The sequence below is a fragment of the Rattus rattus genome, chromosome 2, assembly GCF_011064425.1.
Source record: "Rattus rattus isolate New Zealand chromosome 2, Rrattus_CSIRO_v1, whole genome shotgun sequence".
Lineage (NCBI taxonomy): Eukaryota > Metazoa > Chordata > Mammalia > Rodentia > Muridae > Rattus > Rattus rattus.
Window position 1 is genome coordinate 153,350,922 of NC_046155.1, and position 18,838 is coordinate 153,369,759.

Consider the following 18,838-nt stretch of genomic DNA (forward strand, 5'->3'; position numbering starts at 1 on the left):
GTGCCTATTTCTTGCTGCCCACAATCAAGAGATGTTTGACCTGTGGACCAGGCAGTTCCATGAGCTGTGAAGGCTGGCACACAAGTCACCCGTGCTACTCTAGAGCGCTTGTTCTCAACCCCGTGGGCTGAGACCCCCTGGGGGGTCTCAAGTCAGATATCCTGTATATCAGATACTTACTTTGCAGTTCGTAACAGTAGCAAAGTTACAGCTATGAAGTAGCAATGGAAAAATATATGGTTGGGGAGGTCACTACAACCTGAGGAACTGTGTTAAAGGTCGCAGCGTTGGGAAGGTTGAGCGTCACTGCTCTAGAGAGTAAGGTCTCCCACTATGTTCCCTAAGCCAAGATCCGGGAACTCTTGATTCTTGGAAAAGACTCATGAGAGCCCTTCCCGAGTTGGCCTGGTCACTACCAAGGTCACGGTCTTGGGTTTCTTCTCGTTTTGTTCCCATCTCTGTCTGCCCTGTAGCACCTCCCACATCCTTCCAAATGTCCCCTGCCACGGTGGTGTCAGAAAGGTGAGAGCCCTGTCTTCATGGGAAGATTGGTGAGGCTGTGCTAGAGGGTGAGGGCTCATCAAGTTCAAAGCCTTCCTGGGAGCCAGTGATGCTGAATTTGGAAACAGAGATGTGACGCTTCCTGAGATCTTTAGCACAAAGGCAAGATGTTTTTCCCCCGATTATTATCTGGAGTGCAACAAGGGTGACTTAAACTTAAAAGGAGGTCTTGGGAGCCCGAGGGTCCGGGGCTGCCCGTGTGTTCTTCTCAGCTGCTGTGAGCACTTCGTTCCCATATGTCCCTCGGGAACAGTCCGCACCAGGTCCCTCCCCTCCCCCAGCCCAGAAGTCACTGCTCAGCTGACTGTTGGTTCCGTCTGAGGCAGAGAACGCATCGTGCCATTTGCGGTACTGTTCTGTTTGGGCTCCTCCGTATCTGCTCTATTTATTCTTATTCCATTCAGAGTAAACTCCCAGGGGCGTCCAGGGAGATGCTGAGAGTCACGCTTACCCGGGGTTAAGACTGGGCCTCGTTCTGGTCCCTCAAGTGGGAAGATGATGGAAGTAGAGGCTGTGGTTGGATTCATCAGTCCAGTCGAGTGTGTGTGTGTGTGTGTGTGTGTGTGTGTGTGTGTGTGTGTACACGTGTCTGTGTATGTCTATGTGTGTGTGTCTGTGTCTGTGTGTCTGAGAGAATGTGTGTCTCTCTCTCTCTCTCTCTCTCTCTCTCTGTGTGTGTGTGTGTGTGTATGTGTGTGTGTGTGTGCGTGTGTGTATGTGTCTGTGTGTGTGTGTCTGTGTTTGTCTGTGTGTCTGTGTGTGTGTGTGTGTTTGTGTGTTTTTTTGTGTGTGTGTGTCTGTGTGGATCTGTGTGTGTGTTTGTGTGTGTGTGTGTATTTGTGTGTGTGTGTGTGTGTGTGTGTATGTGTGTGTGTGTGTGTGTGTGTGTGTGTGTGTGTGTGTGTGTGTGTGTCTGTCTGTGTGTGTGTGTGTGTGTGTGTATGTGTCTGTCTGTGTGAGTATGTCTGGTGTGTGTGTGTGTCTGGTGTGTGTGTGTGTGTGTGTGTGTGTGTGTGTGTGTGTGTGTGTGTGTGTGTGTATCTCTGTTTGTGCGTGTATGTGTGTGTGTGGGGGGGTTGATCCATCTACCAACTCTGTCTTATTTTTTGAGAGAGGATTTCACACTGAACATAGGGCTCACTGATTCAGCTACTGGACAGCCAGCTACCCCTGGGAACTCTCCCCTCCCATCTCCCCAGCCCTTGGATCACACACTGCTGCACCCAGCTTTCTCATGTGGACACCAGGGATTGAACTCAGATCCTCACGCTTGCACAGCAAGTGCTCTACCAACTGATCCCAGCTCCCTCGTTCCTGGTTTTTATTTACAAAGCATCGCACAGGCTTTGCCAACATGGAGGCAGAAATTCAGCTGTAACAGCTTGACAAGAGTCACTCTCCTGGGAGTAACAGCCACCATTGCTCTTCTCTGTCCCACAGACACAGTTTCTTGGAGTTTACTTTGTCTCATCCCAAGAGTTCCTCGGCAATGCCTATGTCTTGGCTGTTCTTCTGTTCCTTGCCCTCCTGCTGCAAAGGACCTTTCTACAAGCCTCGTACTACGTTGCCATTGAAACTGGGATCAACCTGAGAGGAGCAATCCAGGTACTGGGGTCATAACCCTTTCACTGTCGAAGCAGGCCTGCTTTTCTCTTCCTGTAGATCAGAAGTGTTCGGTTATGAGCTTGGTATGGATGCTCTTCCCCATATTTAGAACTAACCATCCGCGGTGTGGTGGAAAGTGGGAAGTATCTTGAGGTGGGGGTTGGGACTTGGAAGCATTGGTAGCTCTGGTTCTGCCTTGGACTAGACTGACACAAGACATCAGCAGCTCAGTGGTCGGTTCCTCTCCACTCTCGAAAATGGCAGGCATCACCAGTCAATTGCAGAGTTCTCTCCTGCCGAGCACACACTGTGGTCTCAGAATCCAACCCTAATTCGGGAGAGGCCTAGCAGATAGTCTGTTTCGGTGCAGCAGTGCAAACATATCCACACAGCAGATCAGCAAGACTTCTCAGGTCCATTTGAGCTCTTAAATCCGGGGTCCCTGATGAGGCATTCATGACGTATAGATCCAAGCTCTGTAGAACTGATTGGCGGGAAAGGATTCAGAGCCCTGTGGAGGACGGCAAACCCCTTGGGACGGATGAGATCCGTCCCATACCCCAGCGCTTCCATGAGGACTTGAACTCGGGGCTTGCGTGGAGAACCCTACATGTGAACGGAGCACATGGCATAGAAGCTTGTCAGTGTTTCAGTGGGGCCTATTCTGCCATCCCTGTTGAGCCTCACAAAGTTGCACAAAGTCCCAAAGCTGCCTCATCCATCAACACTATTCTGTAGAAGGATGAGATGTTGGGCTTTATTTCCCCACATATAGTTTTGTTTTGTTTTTTTTTTTTTTTTTTTTTACAAAAATATTCTGAGGTGTCAGGAGCACAGGCTGACGCTGGGAAGGAGCTGAAGAGAAGAGGAAGGTTCAGCGTGAACTGGGGCCATACCAGACTCAGCTCTGGCCCTCCTGGTAGCCTGTATTAGTGGTGTAGATGGGCGAATGATGCTGCCCAGCTCCAGTGGGTTTCCATGGAGAACAATTCCATGGGATTTGCTCAAGGATATCAGCAGGTGGGAAGGGTGATTACGCCTGTGATAAACCAAGGCCCTCTCAGGTTCAAGGGAGATGGAGAGCTAAGAAGAAGCAAACTGTGTGTGCACCCCAGCGTTGTCTCCAAGTCCCCCAGTGACAGGCAAGCTTGTGCCACCACAACCAATTTTGTGGTTGGGTAGTCTTGTCATCAGATCTGCTTCCTACGTGTGTGTCATAAATCACACAGCAGCCCAGTGTTTTCCAATTATGCTAAAAGTGTCCTCAAATGGGTTTTTAATATATCGGCCTGTAGTTGCTTTTTTTTTTAATCACACTGAATCTTTTACATTAACCAGAGAGATTAATTCATGTGCCACAAGAAGGAAATGATAGCATACATTATGGGGAAAAAGTAGGCCTAAAAGACTTTCCATTTGATTTCCAGAAAGTTGCCTACAGAAAGTGTGCTCTAGTAGATGAAAACCTGTAAGTTACCAAGCAAAATTCCTAAATTATACATACGTGCTCTCCCCCCCACACACACACAACACCATCACGTGTTTGCCAGTGCTGCTTTATTTAACAGGTTATTCATGCCTGTATTTCAGTGAAAGTTGCTGGTTAGCCTCTGAGGCTTAATTTCACATAGTCAGGAAGTCCATTGAAAGTGCATAAATTTGTCCAAAAATATCGCCATTATTCCCAGCGTTCCCCCTGCTGTACATAAACCTCAGAAAAGACACAGAGGACACCCACGTTCTCAGAAAACCTGACCCACAAACAAAAGCAAGCGGAGCTTAGCAGAGGGCTGGATGAAAGGCTTTGCAGCAGAGTGTGGAGCAACCGTGTCCAAGAGCCAGCACCCTGTGGCCATTTAAGACGAGGCTGAATTCTAACTTGTTCCAGAGCATGCAGCCGAAAAGACATTCTTTTCTGGAGGGTGCCAACAGCCAGTACATAAAGCTTACAGGTCCGAGCCCACAGGCAGCCATTACCCTCCATTGTTACCCTGTGGAGATTTTCAGGGTGGCTGTGTTTCTTAGGGATGGTGCAGGCCGACTGACCCTCGTGACTGGATCTCACTCCAGGGCTGCTGAGGCTGGCTCCTTGCTTTGTTCCAAGGCTCAGTGACTTGGCCCCAGGGTGGAGGTGAAGCACTAAAACAAGCTGCTCCTCGATTCCTCATTCTCGTGTCTTTAATGTGCTCTGCCCCGGTCCCCAGTAAATCAAGTACACAAGGAGATATGAAGACCCGCTTTTAAGATTTAGGAGCCAATTATGTCTTGTCCCCGAGGGAGAGGTCACGCTTGCCGGGGAAGTAGCTTGCTGCTTCGGCCTTGGATTCCTGCCTCTTGGCTTATTATCCATGGCGTAGATCATTGTGACGGTAGAATGGCAGAGCCCCTTACAGTGCTGCGCTAGGGCTCTGCAGGGATGTCAGAGGAGCCTACATCCGGCCCCTTCCAGATGTGGGGTGGTGACAGAGATGGCAGTGGTGACAGACGTGAAGCTCTCTGCTCTCGTTCCTAGACCAAGATTTACAATAAGATCATGCACTTGTCTACTTCCAACCTGTCCATGGGGGAAATGACTGCTGGGCAGATCTGCAACCTGGTGGCCATCGACACCAACCAGCTCATGTGGTTTTTCTTCTTATGCCCAAACCTCTGGGCTATGCCGGTACAGGTATCACAGCTGTGCTGGGGGAGCCTCCTGTCGGGGGAGGGCGTTGGGGGAGGCAATGGGGCACGAAACCAGAAGCTACTGTGTCCACTGAGTGTTTGCCTGTGTCTTCCACCCTCCGGGGTCTATCCGTGTAGCGTACTACAGTTTCCCCAGTGCCTCATGCATTTCGGGCCATCCGGACATCTCTCAGTGGTCAGAGAAGGTACTGCCACTAGGACATTGAAACGTGTAGCCCACTCTAAGTGACCTGTAGGACAGTTGTACAAAGAACAGTTTTGTAAATACTAAAAGCTGTTATTGTAGGGGTTTGGAACGTAGCACAGTTGGTAGCGTTATTGTTTAATGTGTGTGTGATACCTGGATTCATCACGAGTACCACATTCACCAGGGACAGCTGTAGAGGCAGGAGGATCAGAAATTCAGGGTCATCCTCAGCTACGGATCGAGTTCAAAGCCATTCTGTTGTTGAAGTTGTTTGAAACAGAATTTTGTCCTTTTGCCCAGGCTAGCCCCAAGGTCCTGAGTTCAGGTCATTTCCTGACTCAGCCTCCTGAGTGCCTAAGATTATCAGTGCACAGCATCAGGCCCAACTGATGTCCATTTTTACCACATCAGAGACAATGCCTTCGTGCTCACAAAATTGACCAGCATACACAAGTTACTAGTATGAGTTCCTAGTAAGAAATGAGGGCTGGGGGGGTTGGGGATTTAGCTCAGTGGTAGAGCGCTTGCCTAGCAAGCGCAAGGCCCTGGGTTCGGTTCCCAGCTCCGAAAAAAAGAAAAGGAAAAAAAAAAAAGAAATGAGGGCTGGGATGTAGCTCAGGTTACCCCAGCCCCCACCCCACCTCACACACAAAAGCACACAAATGATGTAATCTTAGCTTCATGACAAGGAAACCCCACCTGGTTGGGGTTCTGGGGCCAGCCTGGTGATGCAGTTCACATGTGATCTTGAAATTCACTCTTCCTGGTTTGCAAGCTTTTTTAAAAATCACACACATTTTTAAGGTAGCATTTTGGTGGAACGTACTAGTTAGTGCATACTTGAGCCCCCCAAGCTTGGGAGGCTAAGGCAGAAGGACCTGCCTCACGTTACAGAACAGCCGAGCTGCAGACTCAGCCCGGGAGTTGGTGAGGGCGCACCTGAACCCGGGTACCTGGAAGGGTTCTTAGAATCTGGCGCAACCACAATGGCTGAGGGAGCCCTGGCTGCCTCCACGCGAGCACAGCTCGTGTAAGAACGAAGGGCTGTGCCTGGCAGGACTCCAGGGAAGGTAGCTGGTGGAGCTATCAAGTAGGAGGGTTTTATCATGGCCCTCTGCCCGCTGTGCCAGCTTTTAATGCCAGGTAACAGAGGGAGGGGCGTGGTGATGGGATCATTCCACGGCCACTCAGTTACCAACTAATGAAGGAGGCTTTCTGTGATGAACAGAAAGCGTAGAGCCCTACCCCCTTTATTCTTGAACCGAGGTAGGGAGCCTTGTGCCATATTGGCACAGGGCTGGCAGAATGCAGGACCAAGCCGGGCAGACTTTCTTTTCTCTCTTCTTTCAACCAAGGAGGTCAGCACATCTGTACTTCCAGAGAAAGCCACGCCATTCAAGGTGCTGGTCTCTGACAACAACTTGGAAAAGTGTCATCCAGGAGCTTTGGGGACTAGCAAGAGAGATTTACATTGCTCATGAATATTCATAAGTATGCATTTGCATAAAGCTAAAATCAGAATGATTCTTGGTTCAGAGAAAGCCTGTCAGGCTCAATAAAAATTGAAAGACGCCAGACTCAGGTATGGTGGTTTACACCATAATCCCAGCATTCGTGGGACTGAGCAGGACATGGTCGAGTTCCACCTAAACCTGGGCTATGCCACAAGACTCTGTTTCAAAACAACAACAGAAATTAGACCTGTGGTCCCCGCTACTTGGAAGACTGAGCCAAGAGGATTATGGGCTAAGAAGGCTAGCCTGAGCTAAAGAGTGATTCAGCACCTGATGTCTACACAGATAACTTAGTGAGACCTTATCTCTAAAAAAAAAATACATTTTTAAGTGGGCCAAGTGGAAAGGTACAGGAGAGCATGCCTGGATGGTATAGGTCAGTGTAGAGCATTTGCCTAGCGTGTTGAGCAGCCCTGAGTGCAGTCCCCAGTAGCACTAAAGGTGGTGGGCAGCGATATAGTTCAGTTGGTAAAGTGCTTGCCTGGCATACCGTAGTCCTAGTGTTGCAGATGGAGGCAGGAGGATTAGAACTTCAAGGCTGTCTTCAGCTACACAGTCTATTCAAGGCCACTGTGGGATATATGGGATGGATGGATGGATGGATGGATGGATGGATGGATGGATGGATGGATGAATGAATAAGTAGGTGATGGTGGGTGGGTGGTGGTGGGTGGGTGGGTGGTGGGATGGGGTGGTGGGGTGGGGGGTGGTGTGGTGGAGGAGGGGGGGGGGGGGGGGGGGGGGGGTTTGGGGGGGGGGGGGGGAGGGGGGGGGGGGGGGGTGGGGGGGGGGGGTGGGTGGGTGGGTGGGTGGGTGGGTGGAGGGGTGGGGGGGTGGGGGGGAGGGTGGGTGGATGGGTGGGTGGGTGGGTGGGTGGGTTGGTGGGTTGGGTGGGTGGGTGGGTGGGTTGGTTGGGTGGGTGGGTGGGTTGGGTGGGTTGGGTGGGTGGGGGGGGGTTGGGTGGGTGGGTTGGTTGGGGTTGGGGTTGGGTGGGTGGGTGGGGTGGGTTGGGTGGGTTGGGTGGGTGGGTTGGGTTGGGGTGGGTGGGTAGGTTGGTGGGGGTAGCAGCACCTTCCCTGCGCCTGTGCGGTTCTGCCTGACATGGATGCCACAGCCTTGCCCCTTCATTCCTGGGTAGCTTATTTCAAGGGAGATGTCAGTTTCAGCAAATAAGATATAGAGTAAATGGTGTGGTCTCAGGCCCTCCTCAGAAGAGGAGACTCAGAGTGGAAGTCAGTCCTTCAGCTAGCTTTGGTAGACGCCCTTGGTTCCAGGCCAGAGCCTCAGCTGCATGTGTGCCCACATATTGCTCTCCCACACCTGCTCCTGTGCCCTACCCGGGCACTGAGGAGCTGATGGTAGGGTACTGCCGATGCCCTCTGGCAAGGCAGCAGGAGCTCATCCCTGTCACCTTTTCTAGATCATTGTGGGCGTGATCCTCCTCTACTACATCCTTGGGGTCAGCGCCTTGATCGGAGCGGCTGTCATCATTCTGCTGGCTCCTGTACAGTACTTTGTGGCCACCAAGCTGTCCCAGGCACAGCGGAGCACCCTGGTGAGTGTCTTAGGATAATCATGTTCTGTCTCTGCCATTCCCCACATCTACTTCCTTGGTCCTCAACTGAGTAGCCTCCTCCCATATTCACAATCCTCCCTACACTCACAATCATCCCTACACTTACAGTCCTCCCTCCCCACACTCAAAGTCCTCCCAACATCTCAGTCCTCCTCACATACAGTTCTCCCTCCCCACACTTAGTCCTCCCCACACTCACAGTCCTCACTCCCCACACTCACAGTCCTCCCCACACTCAGTCCTCCCCACACTCAGTCCTCCCCACACTCTTAGTCCTCCCCACACTCAGTCCTCCCCACACTCACAGTCCTCTCTCCCCACACTCACAGTCCACCTCACCCTCAGTCCTCCCCACACTCACAGTCCTCCCTCCCCACACTCACAGTCCTCCCTCCCCATACTCACAGTCCTCTCCACACTCACAGTCCAGGCCTCAGTTTCTGTGAAATGAACTTAACAGTCTGGCCAGGAACATGCTTGTGGTGACAGGAGCTGGGCAGATGGTGGGGAATGTGGATTTGGTGGCTTCTTCTAAGCCAAGCTAGGGCCACAAGCATCTCCCCTCTAACTCTGAATCCACTCCTACCACCTCTCCCGCCCCTAGGAATATTCCAATGAGAGGCTGAAGCAGACCAATGAGATGCTGCGGGGCATCAAGTTGCTCAAGCTCTATGCGTGGGAGAACATCTTCTGCTCCAGGGTGGAGAAGACACGCAGGAAGGAAATGACCAGCCTCAGGGCCTTCGCTGTCTACACCTCCATCTCCAGTGAGTGCACCTGCCTGCGAGCCTAGGGTGTCTGACCCGGGTGATGGGCAGGTTACAGAACCCAGGGGCCCCTTGATTGTGTTGGCAGATTCCCAGAGATCAGTGTGTGTGGGGATGCACACGTGAGCGTGGGTGCCTTTGAATACCAGTGGCATTGATCTCCCCAGAGCTGGAATTACAGGCAGCTGTGACCTCCCTGATGTGGCCGATGTCCCTGATGTAGGGACCAAACTGTGATCCCCTTCAAGTGCTGCATATGCCCTTAACCATTGAGGCATCTTGCCAGCCCAGAAATCAGTGTTTGTAATTCACGTGTATAGCAAGGGTAGCAAGGGTTTTCTGGTTCCTTCGAGTATGAAGTTATCAGGGTCAAAAGGACCTGCCACTGCCCCAGGGAAGCTGTCATCTCCCTGGGGTATGCAGAGGTATCTGCACAGAGCAGAAGCCCAAGCTAGCCTTTTCCTCTGCACAACCCCCGTGGCTCATATGTATAGAGACACACGTGAGTCAAGTGCAAAGAACCAGGCGAACACTGAGCGTTAGCAACAGTAACAGAGACGTTAAAACCCACAAGAGAAAACTCACCATCAGAGAGAGAACCAGCAGGTTCAAAACCATCTGAGAGGGCTATGGAGATGGCTCAGAGGGTGAAGTGGCCGCTGAGCCAGAGTTAAGATCTGCGTCTGAGTTACCAGGACCCACAAAGAGCCAAGAAATTGCATATGTCTATAACTGCAGGGCTCCTGCGTTGGTTGGGACGTGGAGACCAGAGAATCTCTGAGCTCACGAGCCTGCTGGGCTGCCACATGCAGTGACAGACGGCAAGAGACCCTGTCAGGAACAAGGTAGAAGCCAAGAACTGATGCTAGAGACTGTCCTGTGTGACCTCTACACATGGAATGTGTGCACCAGCACTTATATTCAAGTGCACTGGCACCAACACATGCACACAATACACATGCACACACATGCACACAAACATCAACACACACACCATATATATATACAACACACACATGTACAACATACACTCACACACACATACATGCACACACATATGCACACAAACACTGACACACATACATACACACATATACACACAGTTACACCATACACCCATACACACACACACACACACACACACACCACACACTCACACACACACAAGGCTACATAAGGAGAGTAGATCGGGGAAAGAAAACAAAAAAGAACATTCTAGAAGTTAAAGTTTTAGGTATGGCAGTACTCGGTGTACATTCTCCTAGCAAGAAGGTCAGGTGAGCAGAAGGCTCTGGTCCAAGTTTGATTCGTAGCTGATGCTAATTCATTCCTCCATGGACCTACCCCCATAGTGGCTGCTTTCCCAGTGCATTTTTGGGATGTAGACATGTGGCCACTGGTCTGCTTCCCTGGCCTGTCCAAGTTAACAGCCATTTTGGTAAGAACGGCTCTGCCCCAGAGAGAAGGGGGGAGGAAGGAAGGAAGGAGGAAGAGGAAGGAAGGGAGGAAGGAGAGAGGGAGGGAGGGAGGGAGGGAGGGAGGGAGAAAGGAAGGAAGGAAGGAAGGATCCAGTTCAATGTGCAGGTTAACCAAATTAATATAGCTGAAGGGAGAATTAGAGGCCATATTGTGATAATTATATAGGATTCGGCAAGAAAGGTCAAAGAAGATGTTTTCTGCATGTTGGGTGCCTGTTTCACATATGGGAAACTGAGGCTCGTGGGGGCGTGTGTTTCAGAGGCCACTGCAGTTAGCAGCACAGAACAGACCCTGTGGAGTCTCCACACGTTATTTCCAGAATGCCAGGGAGCCACATGGAGTGAAAGGGTTGGGACATCGTGAGGTTGTGTTCTCTGTAGAGACCGTCTTGAACAGGCTGTAACAGGAGTAGGAGATGTGAGAAACTCAGAGAGATGGTCAGTATGTTACCTTCACTGGAAATGCCTCTGTTTTCTTGAGGGTGGGCAGAGATTTTGATCAAGGTCTTTACTCTTTAGTACAGTCTGACCTAAAACTCACTGTACAGCCCAGGCTGGCCTTTAACTCACAGAATCCTCCTGCTTCAGCCTCCTAAATGCTGGGACTGCAGGCTTGAACCATCACACCCTAGTAAAGGTGTTTCTTGCAGGGTGCTCTGGGGTGGCATGTTGGGGGTTGTAATGGAGGGCATGGTGGGAATGCCTTCTAGACAGACTCCTTACAGGGTTCATTGAGAGGAGAAATTCGCCCAGGTTGTTTATGTACTCTCCCATTTGTGCTGCCCAGATGGAGGGTCTGATGGGTCCAGGTGGCCACCACCCATCACAAGGAAAGCTTGGTCCTGAGCACCGTGGGTAGCTTGAGCTCCCTACCCCCACCACGTCTGGCTCTACTGTGGTATCTGATACCTCAGAGCCTGATCCATTCAGCAGTGGTGAGGTCATCTACCATAAATGGCATATGTGTGTTCACATAGGAAGGCTTAAGACCCAGTTGTCTTAGAGTCGAGCCATGGGCATAGTCAAGTTCCTGGTCTTCCCTTCATCCTCCATGAGATGGAGACATTAGAACAGATATATAAAGAAGCCGGTGTCCCAGACGCAGGCCCCCTTCTGCCTTGTCTCCATTGGCTCTGCCTGCCTGCCTGGCCTCCAGTTGGGTCTACCATGAGTACAGCCTGGTGAGAGATAAAGAAACGGATGCGGAGGAACAAGATTGGTGGGGGAGCTTCTCCCCATAGCTAGGAGACACTCTCTCCCAGCAATGCCCAGGTTCCCCATGGCTGAAAGATAGTAGGAAGAGAAACAGCGAGGAACTCAGGGTCTGGGTCCCCAAGATTCCAGGCACAGTGGGTACCAAGGTAAAGACAACTCCTGTAAGTGCAACTGAAGCCATCTGATTCTGTAAGGAGCTTGGGAGATCAGCCTAGGCTTTGGGACCCAGGGTCTGTAGGATTCGGGGAAAGAACAGAAGAGAAAGGGCCTCTGTAGCCAAGCGGGAGCTGCCCAGAGCCCTGTACCTATCCACGAGGCCCAAAGGGACAAGCAGGGCAATGCAGGCTGGTCCCTGGGAGGGGGACGGGGAGGCAATATTGTTATTATTGTAATTGTACTTATGTATGGGATACCACATGATAATTCATGCGTGCACACATTGTGTGGTGATTAAATCGGAGCCGCTAGCATTTCCATCCCTTAAGCACTTTGTGTGTAGATTTTGATTGACATAAAATAATCGTGCATATTTATGAGACACAGCCGAGGTTTCGATACGTGTTCAGAACGTGCATATATCAAACCAGGTCACTAAGGTGCCCGCCTCCTTACCGCTGCCCCTATTAAATTCTTCGAGGATACTCCAGTTGTTCAGAAAATATGTATGAAGTCATTGTGAGCTAGAGACCCAAGATTGTACACAAGAATGCTGGAAAAGCAAGCCACACATAGAAGACAGCGAGGGCGAGTTCTCTCCCGTGCAGAAGACAGCGAGGGCGAGTTCTCTCCCGTGCAGAAGCTTTAAAAAGTCAGCCGTGAGGCTGGCGAGAGAGGGTGTTAGTGAAGGACTCGCAGTAAGAGCATGAGCGCCTGAGTTTGACTCCCAGTCCTCGCATAAAAAACAGCAAATGAGTCCCGGGGAAACAGTGGGCTGGACAGCAAGCCCAGGTGTCTGTCTGTCTCTGCCTGCCTGTCTGTCTGCCTCTGCACCTCTCTCTCTCTCTCTCTCTCTCTCTCTCTCTCTCTCTCTCTCTCTCTCTCTCACACACACACACACACACACACACACACACACACACACACACACACACGTCAGTCTCAATAGCGAACAATGCCTGGGAACAGTGGAGATAGGAGGGCGGGGGAGGCTACCTAATGGATATAAAAGCACAGCTCGGTGCGCCTCTCCTGCCCTTTAGCAGAATGCGGAAAGCCTGGCACTGTTTGTGTGGCATGTTTGCCCTTGCTGGGTGTCTCTTCCGAGAGAGGGAGTGGTCGGGCAGAGGCGTCTCCTAGCTGCAGACGCGTGCTTCGTGCTTCAAGTGGGTTCTCGCTGTCCTCCCCCTGGACTCCCGGGCCTCTGTTTCCGGGGATCAAGGTACAGGTCATTAGGCTGAGCTAATGGGAATCTCATGTTCTCACCCGTGGTGCCAGCCATGGAGTCCTGGCAACACGAAAGAACCCTGGTGTTGTCTCCAGATAGAGCCCGTCCTGGGGACGCTGGATGGGTCTCCAGTCTGGTTGCATACACACTCTGCAGGCAGGCTGTGTGGTAGACATGATTCCTTCTGACATCTTGTGATGGTTTCACTGACAGGGTCACCAAGATTTCTGGTGTCCTTCCCTGGCAGCTCGTAGGGGAGGGGGCTAAGGCACGGGGAACTCCACATTCAGCAATTTGTAGAGGAGTGAGAGTCAGGCAGCCAAAATGCCACCAGTCCACCTACAGGTCCATGGCAGAGCGCCGTCTGTGCTGAGCTCGACTGAAGCCCTGAGCATGAGGAAGGGATGGGCATGGTCCACACAGTCTCAGGGGACATTGGCTGTGACTATGGGCAGAGGCAGTGCACGTGCTGGAGCCAGGAGCTGAGTCCCAGATGCCCCTGCCTTTTGCGTCATTCGCCTGGTCCTGCGGCTCTGTTTCCTTCGAGCACTTACTGGCTGTCTCACTCACCAGCTCTCCTCTGTGTGTCAGGCCCTGTGTTTGGCACTGGGTGAGAAGACCCAGTGGTCCTAGCAAGATGTTGTTTACAGTTACTGGAAAAGCCCGCCGTGAAACAGTGCAGTCACTGACAAGAGCAGAAGGGGACATTCTGGATGCCCATAAAAGTTACAAGTTGTGACCCCACCCCTAGTCTTAGAGGGGGTGCATGTCAGAATGTCTTCTGGAGGTGATACCCATAGTGGTTTCCCCGAGGATAACTGTGAGTTACCCAGGTGAGGAGGAAACATCCAGGCAAAAAGGCCTTGAGGTAGCAAAAAAAAAAAAAAAAAAAAAAGTGGTGGACTCCATCTCGACCATCCTTCCTTCAGTAGGAGACCAACTCATAGAAAATTCCGTGTCATGTGGCAGGCTGCTGGGCTTAAGTCTGGGGCAGCGAGCCATGGAAGGAGCTTAAGTCGACTAAAGATGGATTGCCATCTCTGCCAACAGTCTGTGCCTTTCCCGGGTCCAGACAGGCAATGTGACAGTCTCGGGCTGTCTCTTGAACATCAAAGGGCCAGAGAATCAACTCAGCCGTGTGTGAGGACTGGGGACAGTGTCCACGGTGCACAGCATGGTGGCTGTCCACACTCCACACACTGCCTGTCTTACTATCCTGTTTCCCTCCGGCCTCCGAGGTGGAAGCCTAAGACTTTTGCTTTGTCTTTGTTTACGTCCTTGTCTTTTTGAGACCATTTCTCACAACTGGCCTGGAACTTGCAACGTAGCTGAGGTTGGCCTTGAACTCTGATCCCCCTGCTTCCACCTTCTGAGTGCTCAGATCCTGGATGCGCACCCCACATCCAGCTCCTGGTCCCCCTCCTTTTCAGCTCTTCCCCTTCATTACCTGTCCTTCCTTCTGCCAATCAGGGCGGTCACTGAGGGTCACTTATGTGTACCCTGACCTGGTTTGGCAGGGAGGTCGGCTGAGGAAGGAGAATCCTCAGCCCTGGAATGGAAGTCATTCTGCCGGTGCCCTTCTGTAGGCTCCAGCCACCGGGTACCTGGCCCTGCTTTCCTCTCCACTCTGCTGACTTTGCTGACAATCAGATGGAATGGAAAATAGCCCAGCGCACTTCAAAGCTCATTTCCCTTCCTCCCAGCACAGCCTGCAGCTAGGACCAGGCTGAGTGCCCGCCCTCTGGCCTCCCTCTGCAAAGCCGGAGTTAACCAGTGCACAAATGGCCGCTGTGCCTCCCTGGCACATGTCTCCTGAAATATTCATGGTAACTTAGGAAATGAAAAGCTTCTTGTATCCCAGTGTCAGGCTGGTGCCCACAAGGCCACGGGCATTCCTTGGGCAAAGCCGGGGGCCATGAATGGGTTGTTCTGACTTGGATTGGTTGTCGTCTTTGCAGTGGGAGTGAGGAAGGCTAACGCAACGTTTGGCTGGGGATAAAGACCGCAGTGGGGGGGAAGCTGCTAAAAAATAATTGTTGAATGGAGTGAGTAGCTCCTAACAGATCTTTTCACAATAGCCTTATCCCGGTACCACGGCAGGCAGACCTCGCTTTTACATTGGCTTTTAAGACCTGGACCGACAAGGTCAATCTTACAAGCTAGGCGTAGTGACATTCACCCGCAGTCCTTGTACTCGGGACGTAGAAATAGAACGTCCAGGAGTGCGAAGTCATAGTCACACAATGAATTCAAAGTCAGCCTGAAATACATGAGACCCTGTCTCTGCCAAGAACCACACACACACACTCACACAGGCACACCCAGATACACACATTCACACTGAAACACACCGTTCTGGTTTGCTTTCTGCTACTTTAATAAATACCATGACCAAAAGCAAGTTAGGGGAAGAAAGGATGTATTTTGTTTACACTTCCAGGTCACAGTTCTTCATAGCAAAAGGCAGGGCAGGAGCTCCAGCAAGAGCTTGAAGCAGGAACCACAGGTGAGCACTGTTCCCTAGCTTGCTGTCTGCTCATGCTCAGCTTGCATTCTTAAACAGCCTGGGCACATCTGCCTACGGATGGTGCCGCCCACAGTGGGCTGGACCCTCTAAAACACCACTAAAGAGAGTCTCACAGATAAGACCACAGTTATGGTCAACAGTTCTTCAGGTGAGACTCTGTCTTCTGGGGTAACTTCGTGTCAAGTGGACAATAAAAGCAAACCAGGACATACACCGTTTATCTTCTCCTTCATGACATCAGTAGCCCACAGTTCACGCTTCTCACACCTAAAATTTGACAGCTGTTGTGTGTTGTGGTAAAATTAAAAAAGCGCACGACTGGTTCCCGCGAGTTCCCACTCCGCACGGATCCATGTGCTCTAGCTGTTTCTCTGTTTACCATTCTCACACACTGTCCCCTTGGCAGGTTGCTACCACTCCTGTTACCATTGCATTCCGAGGGCCGTGCTAGGGTGGCCCCACACCACGCTAGCCCAAGCATTCTATAGCCTAGTATGGCTTCTTGTCACGCACTCTGCTCACACTCCCAACATCGCAGTTAGGTCGTGACTCAACACACTGGGACCCAACAACCAGATTTACATGTTAAACGCTCAATGTACAATACATCCACACGATTAACTCACAACCAATTGATAAAGATATAAATTGCTCACCTAGATAAGATATAATTTGTTCATCTAGACACACAAAATCCTGTACACACCCATCCCTTAAGAATAGTCATAACAACCTGTAAATGTGCAGAGAGGAATCTCAACATCCGCCTCCATGTTCGCTCAGCTGCTCCCTCTCCTCTCCCTCTCTGGTCTTCCACTCTCTAAAACTTTCCTCCCGCCCATTCTTCCTTCTCGTCCAATGACAGGCCTCGTTCTATCCTGTACCTGCCTTCATCTGCATAATCACACCAACCTAGAGTTGTGTTCTTCAGTCTTTGTGTTTCGTTTTGGTTCTTTCGGTTTTTTTAACAGATCAGAGGGAATCACTCCCTCTGTACCAGAGTTAGAGAGAAATGTATTTATTCTCCATTGGATTCCCCACCTCTTCTACCATTGTGGAACACTGCAGAGCTGTGTGTGGCCTAGGAAAATGGGACCTCGGGTCTTTACCCAAAACAGTTGCACGTCCACTTGCCTATTCCCCTCCCCCTAGCTGTCTGCCATACTCAGCGGAGGACAGAGTCCCAGCCCCAGCCCCCTAGTCTGCATCGCTGACACCCACGAGGTGTCCACATCTCCCCCATGGCGACGGGGTGATCTGAGAGGCATATGAAGTACAACAACTGGTGATTCCCCTCCCCCAGCTCCCACACCACGGGGAACTCAGAACCTCTTGCAGCGGTCATCCTTCCAGGCGAGGGAGAGGGAACTGGAAATTCACGTTCTCAATCCTCGCCTGCAAGGGCCAGCACAGCACAGAAATTAATTCTGTCACACGCAGGCTCTGCACTGCTGCATCAGCTCCAAAATGTTCATTTTTAATTTATTTATAGCTTGTCTCATTCCTCAAAGGAGTCTGGGCATCTCTAAAAATAAAGACAATAAAGACAGAAAAATATACATATTTTAAAAATCACGACCAGGGGAAATCATGGATCAGAACGACATATCAATTATCACAGACTCTCTGCCTGCGAGTGTCCCCCAGGGGTGCTTACCGTCACTTACTAAGGCGCCCACCCCCCGTTGGACGTTTCCAGCCTGCCTCATTCTGGCTGGTTTGTGACCGCTGAGCTGTGTTTTGCCGCGATGACACTAAGCTTCGCCTTCTTGCTGATGGGATGGCCTTCCTTTCTCTTGATGAACGCCCAGGATGTGGAACACGGGATCAGAAGGTCAGAACTACTGTGTCACTCTGGACGCACAGCTCCAGATTGCTTTTTCTGTGAGTTGTATCAATCCCTGATCTAAATTTCAGCTCCTGTTGCTGTGAGGACGGAGGATCAGGGCAGGCCGGAAGGGTGAGGCACAGATGTTCCCGCTACCCAGTCCTTCACGTTACACTTATCTTGATGGACTAGAGACGTGCAGAAGAGAAGCCTGGGTCCCGAGGGTACCTTGGCTCTGAGGGACGGAGTGATGCTACTTCGGGTGTGTGGCTATGTGGCTGACGGCAGGCGAGGGTGCAGGCCTGACGGGTGTGTGTCTTCCCCAGACAGTCGTGGCTCTGCCGTCCCATTCCATATCCTCAGTACCACGGGTGTAACTAGTAATGTGTCTACCCCTGAGATAAACCATGAAGCAGTGCGGTGCCACCATATGGGTGCATTGTCAGGAAGGGAAGTTGAAACGTGGTCGTAATTAATACTGGTATTGGTATAGATGCCCATGAGTCTCACAGAAAGGCTACCACTGCCTGGGGGGCTTCAGCCATTATAGCAGGGCACTGCCTTCTCTCTTTTCAGATTAGAAATGCAAGTCAGGAGGCAGAGGCAGGTGAACCTCTGTGAGTTCAAGGCCAGCCTGGTCTACAGAGCTAGTTGGAGCATAGTTGGACCTACACAGAGAAACCCTGTCTTGAAAAACCAAACAAACTGATTAGATATCCCCCCAGGAAAGACAGAAATGCTTTTCCCGCCTGCCTGATAACCACCCCAGGTACCACCTGTTCTCTGTCTTCCCATCAGTGGCTGGGAGCACAGTGCTTGTCTCCATCTTCTGAGGAGAAGCCCTCGAGTGCAAGGACCACACGCACCCTTCCACCCGGCATCTCTGTGTGAACTAGCTGCTGCAGGCTTCTTGCAGTAAGGGCACAGCCAGGCAGTGTCTACACCTCAAGGTTTCAAAGGCTTTGCTGTTTAGCATACAGGACCATCTACTGTAGCTAAGTTTGGGGGCTTGGCTACAGCTCCCTGCCTCCTGGTCTTTGGGCTTTAATCTGGGTAATTGCAGACCCAGTCTCCCCCACTCCGCTCCCCAAGCTTGCCTGAAGGAATGAGAGAAGGGTGGACAGGAGCCTGAGGCCCCACTTTGAGTTGAGTTAGTTAATTTGTGTATGTGCACACATGTGTACGCACTCACGCACACACACACACACACACACACACACACACACACACACACACACACACCGTGGCATACATACATGTTGGGGTGAAAGGATAGACGGTGGGAATCCATCCCGTCTACCTTGTGGGCTTCGGTGACTGGACTCAGGCTGTCAGGATTGGTGGCACTACCCACTAAGCTATCCCACCAGCCCCTGAGAGAACAAGGAAGGGGGCCTCTACTCCAGATAGCAGCCACCCAACCTGAGCACGGAGTCCAAGCCCTAGATCTAAGGAAGGACCCCATTTGTGCTCTCAGTTTCCAGCTCCTCCATCTGAAGGCGTTTGAAATC

The 18,838-nt window shown here is 51.4% G+C and overlaps 1 protein-coding gene across 2 annotated transcripts in view; it reads left to right on the plus strand.

Annotated features, from left to right (window-relative positions):
• Nucleotides 1-18,838, plus strand: part of Abcc8 (ATP binding cassette subfamily C member 8) — an 80,826-nt gene that overhangs the window by 26,524 nt on the left and 35,464 nt on the right. For both annotated transcript variants that reach the window (XM_032893587.1, XM_032893588.1), the window contains exons 7-10: nt 2,002-2,166; nt 4,679-4,834; nt 7,973-8,107; nt 8,733-8,895. In XM_032893587.1, the coding sequence (XP_032749478.1) occupies nt 2,002-2,166; nt 4,679-4,834; nt 7,973-8,107; nt 8,733-8,895 (619 nt within the window). The remainder of the gene's footprint in view (nt 1-2,001; nt 2,167-4,678; nt 4,835-7,972; nt 8,108-8,732; nt 8,896-18,838) is intronic.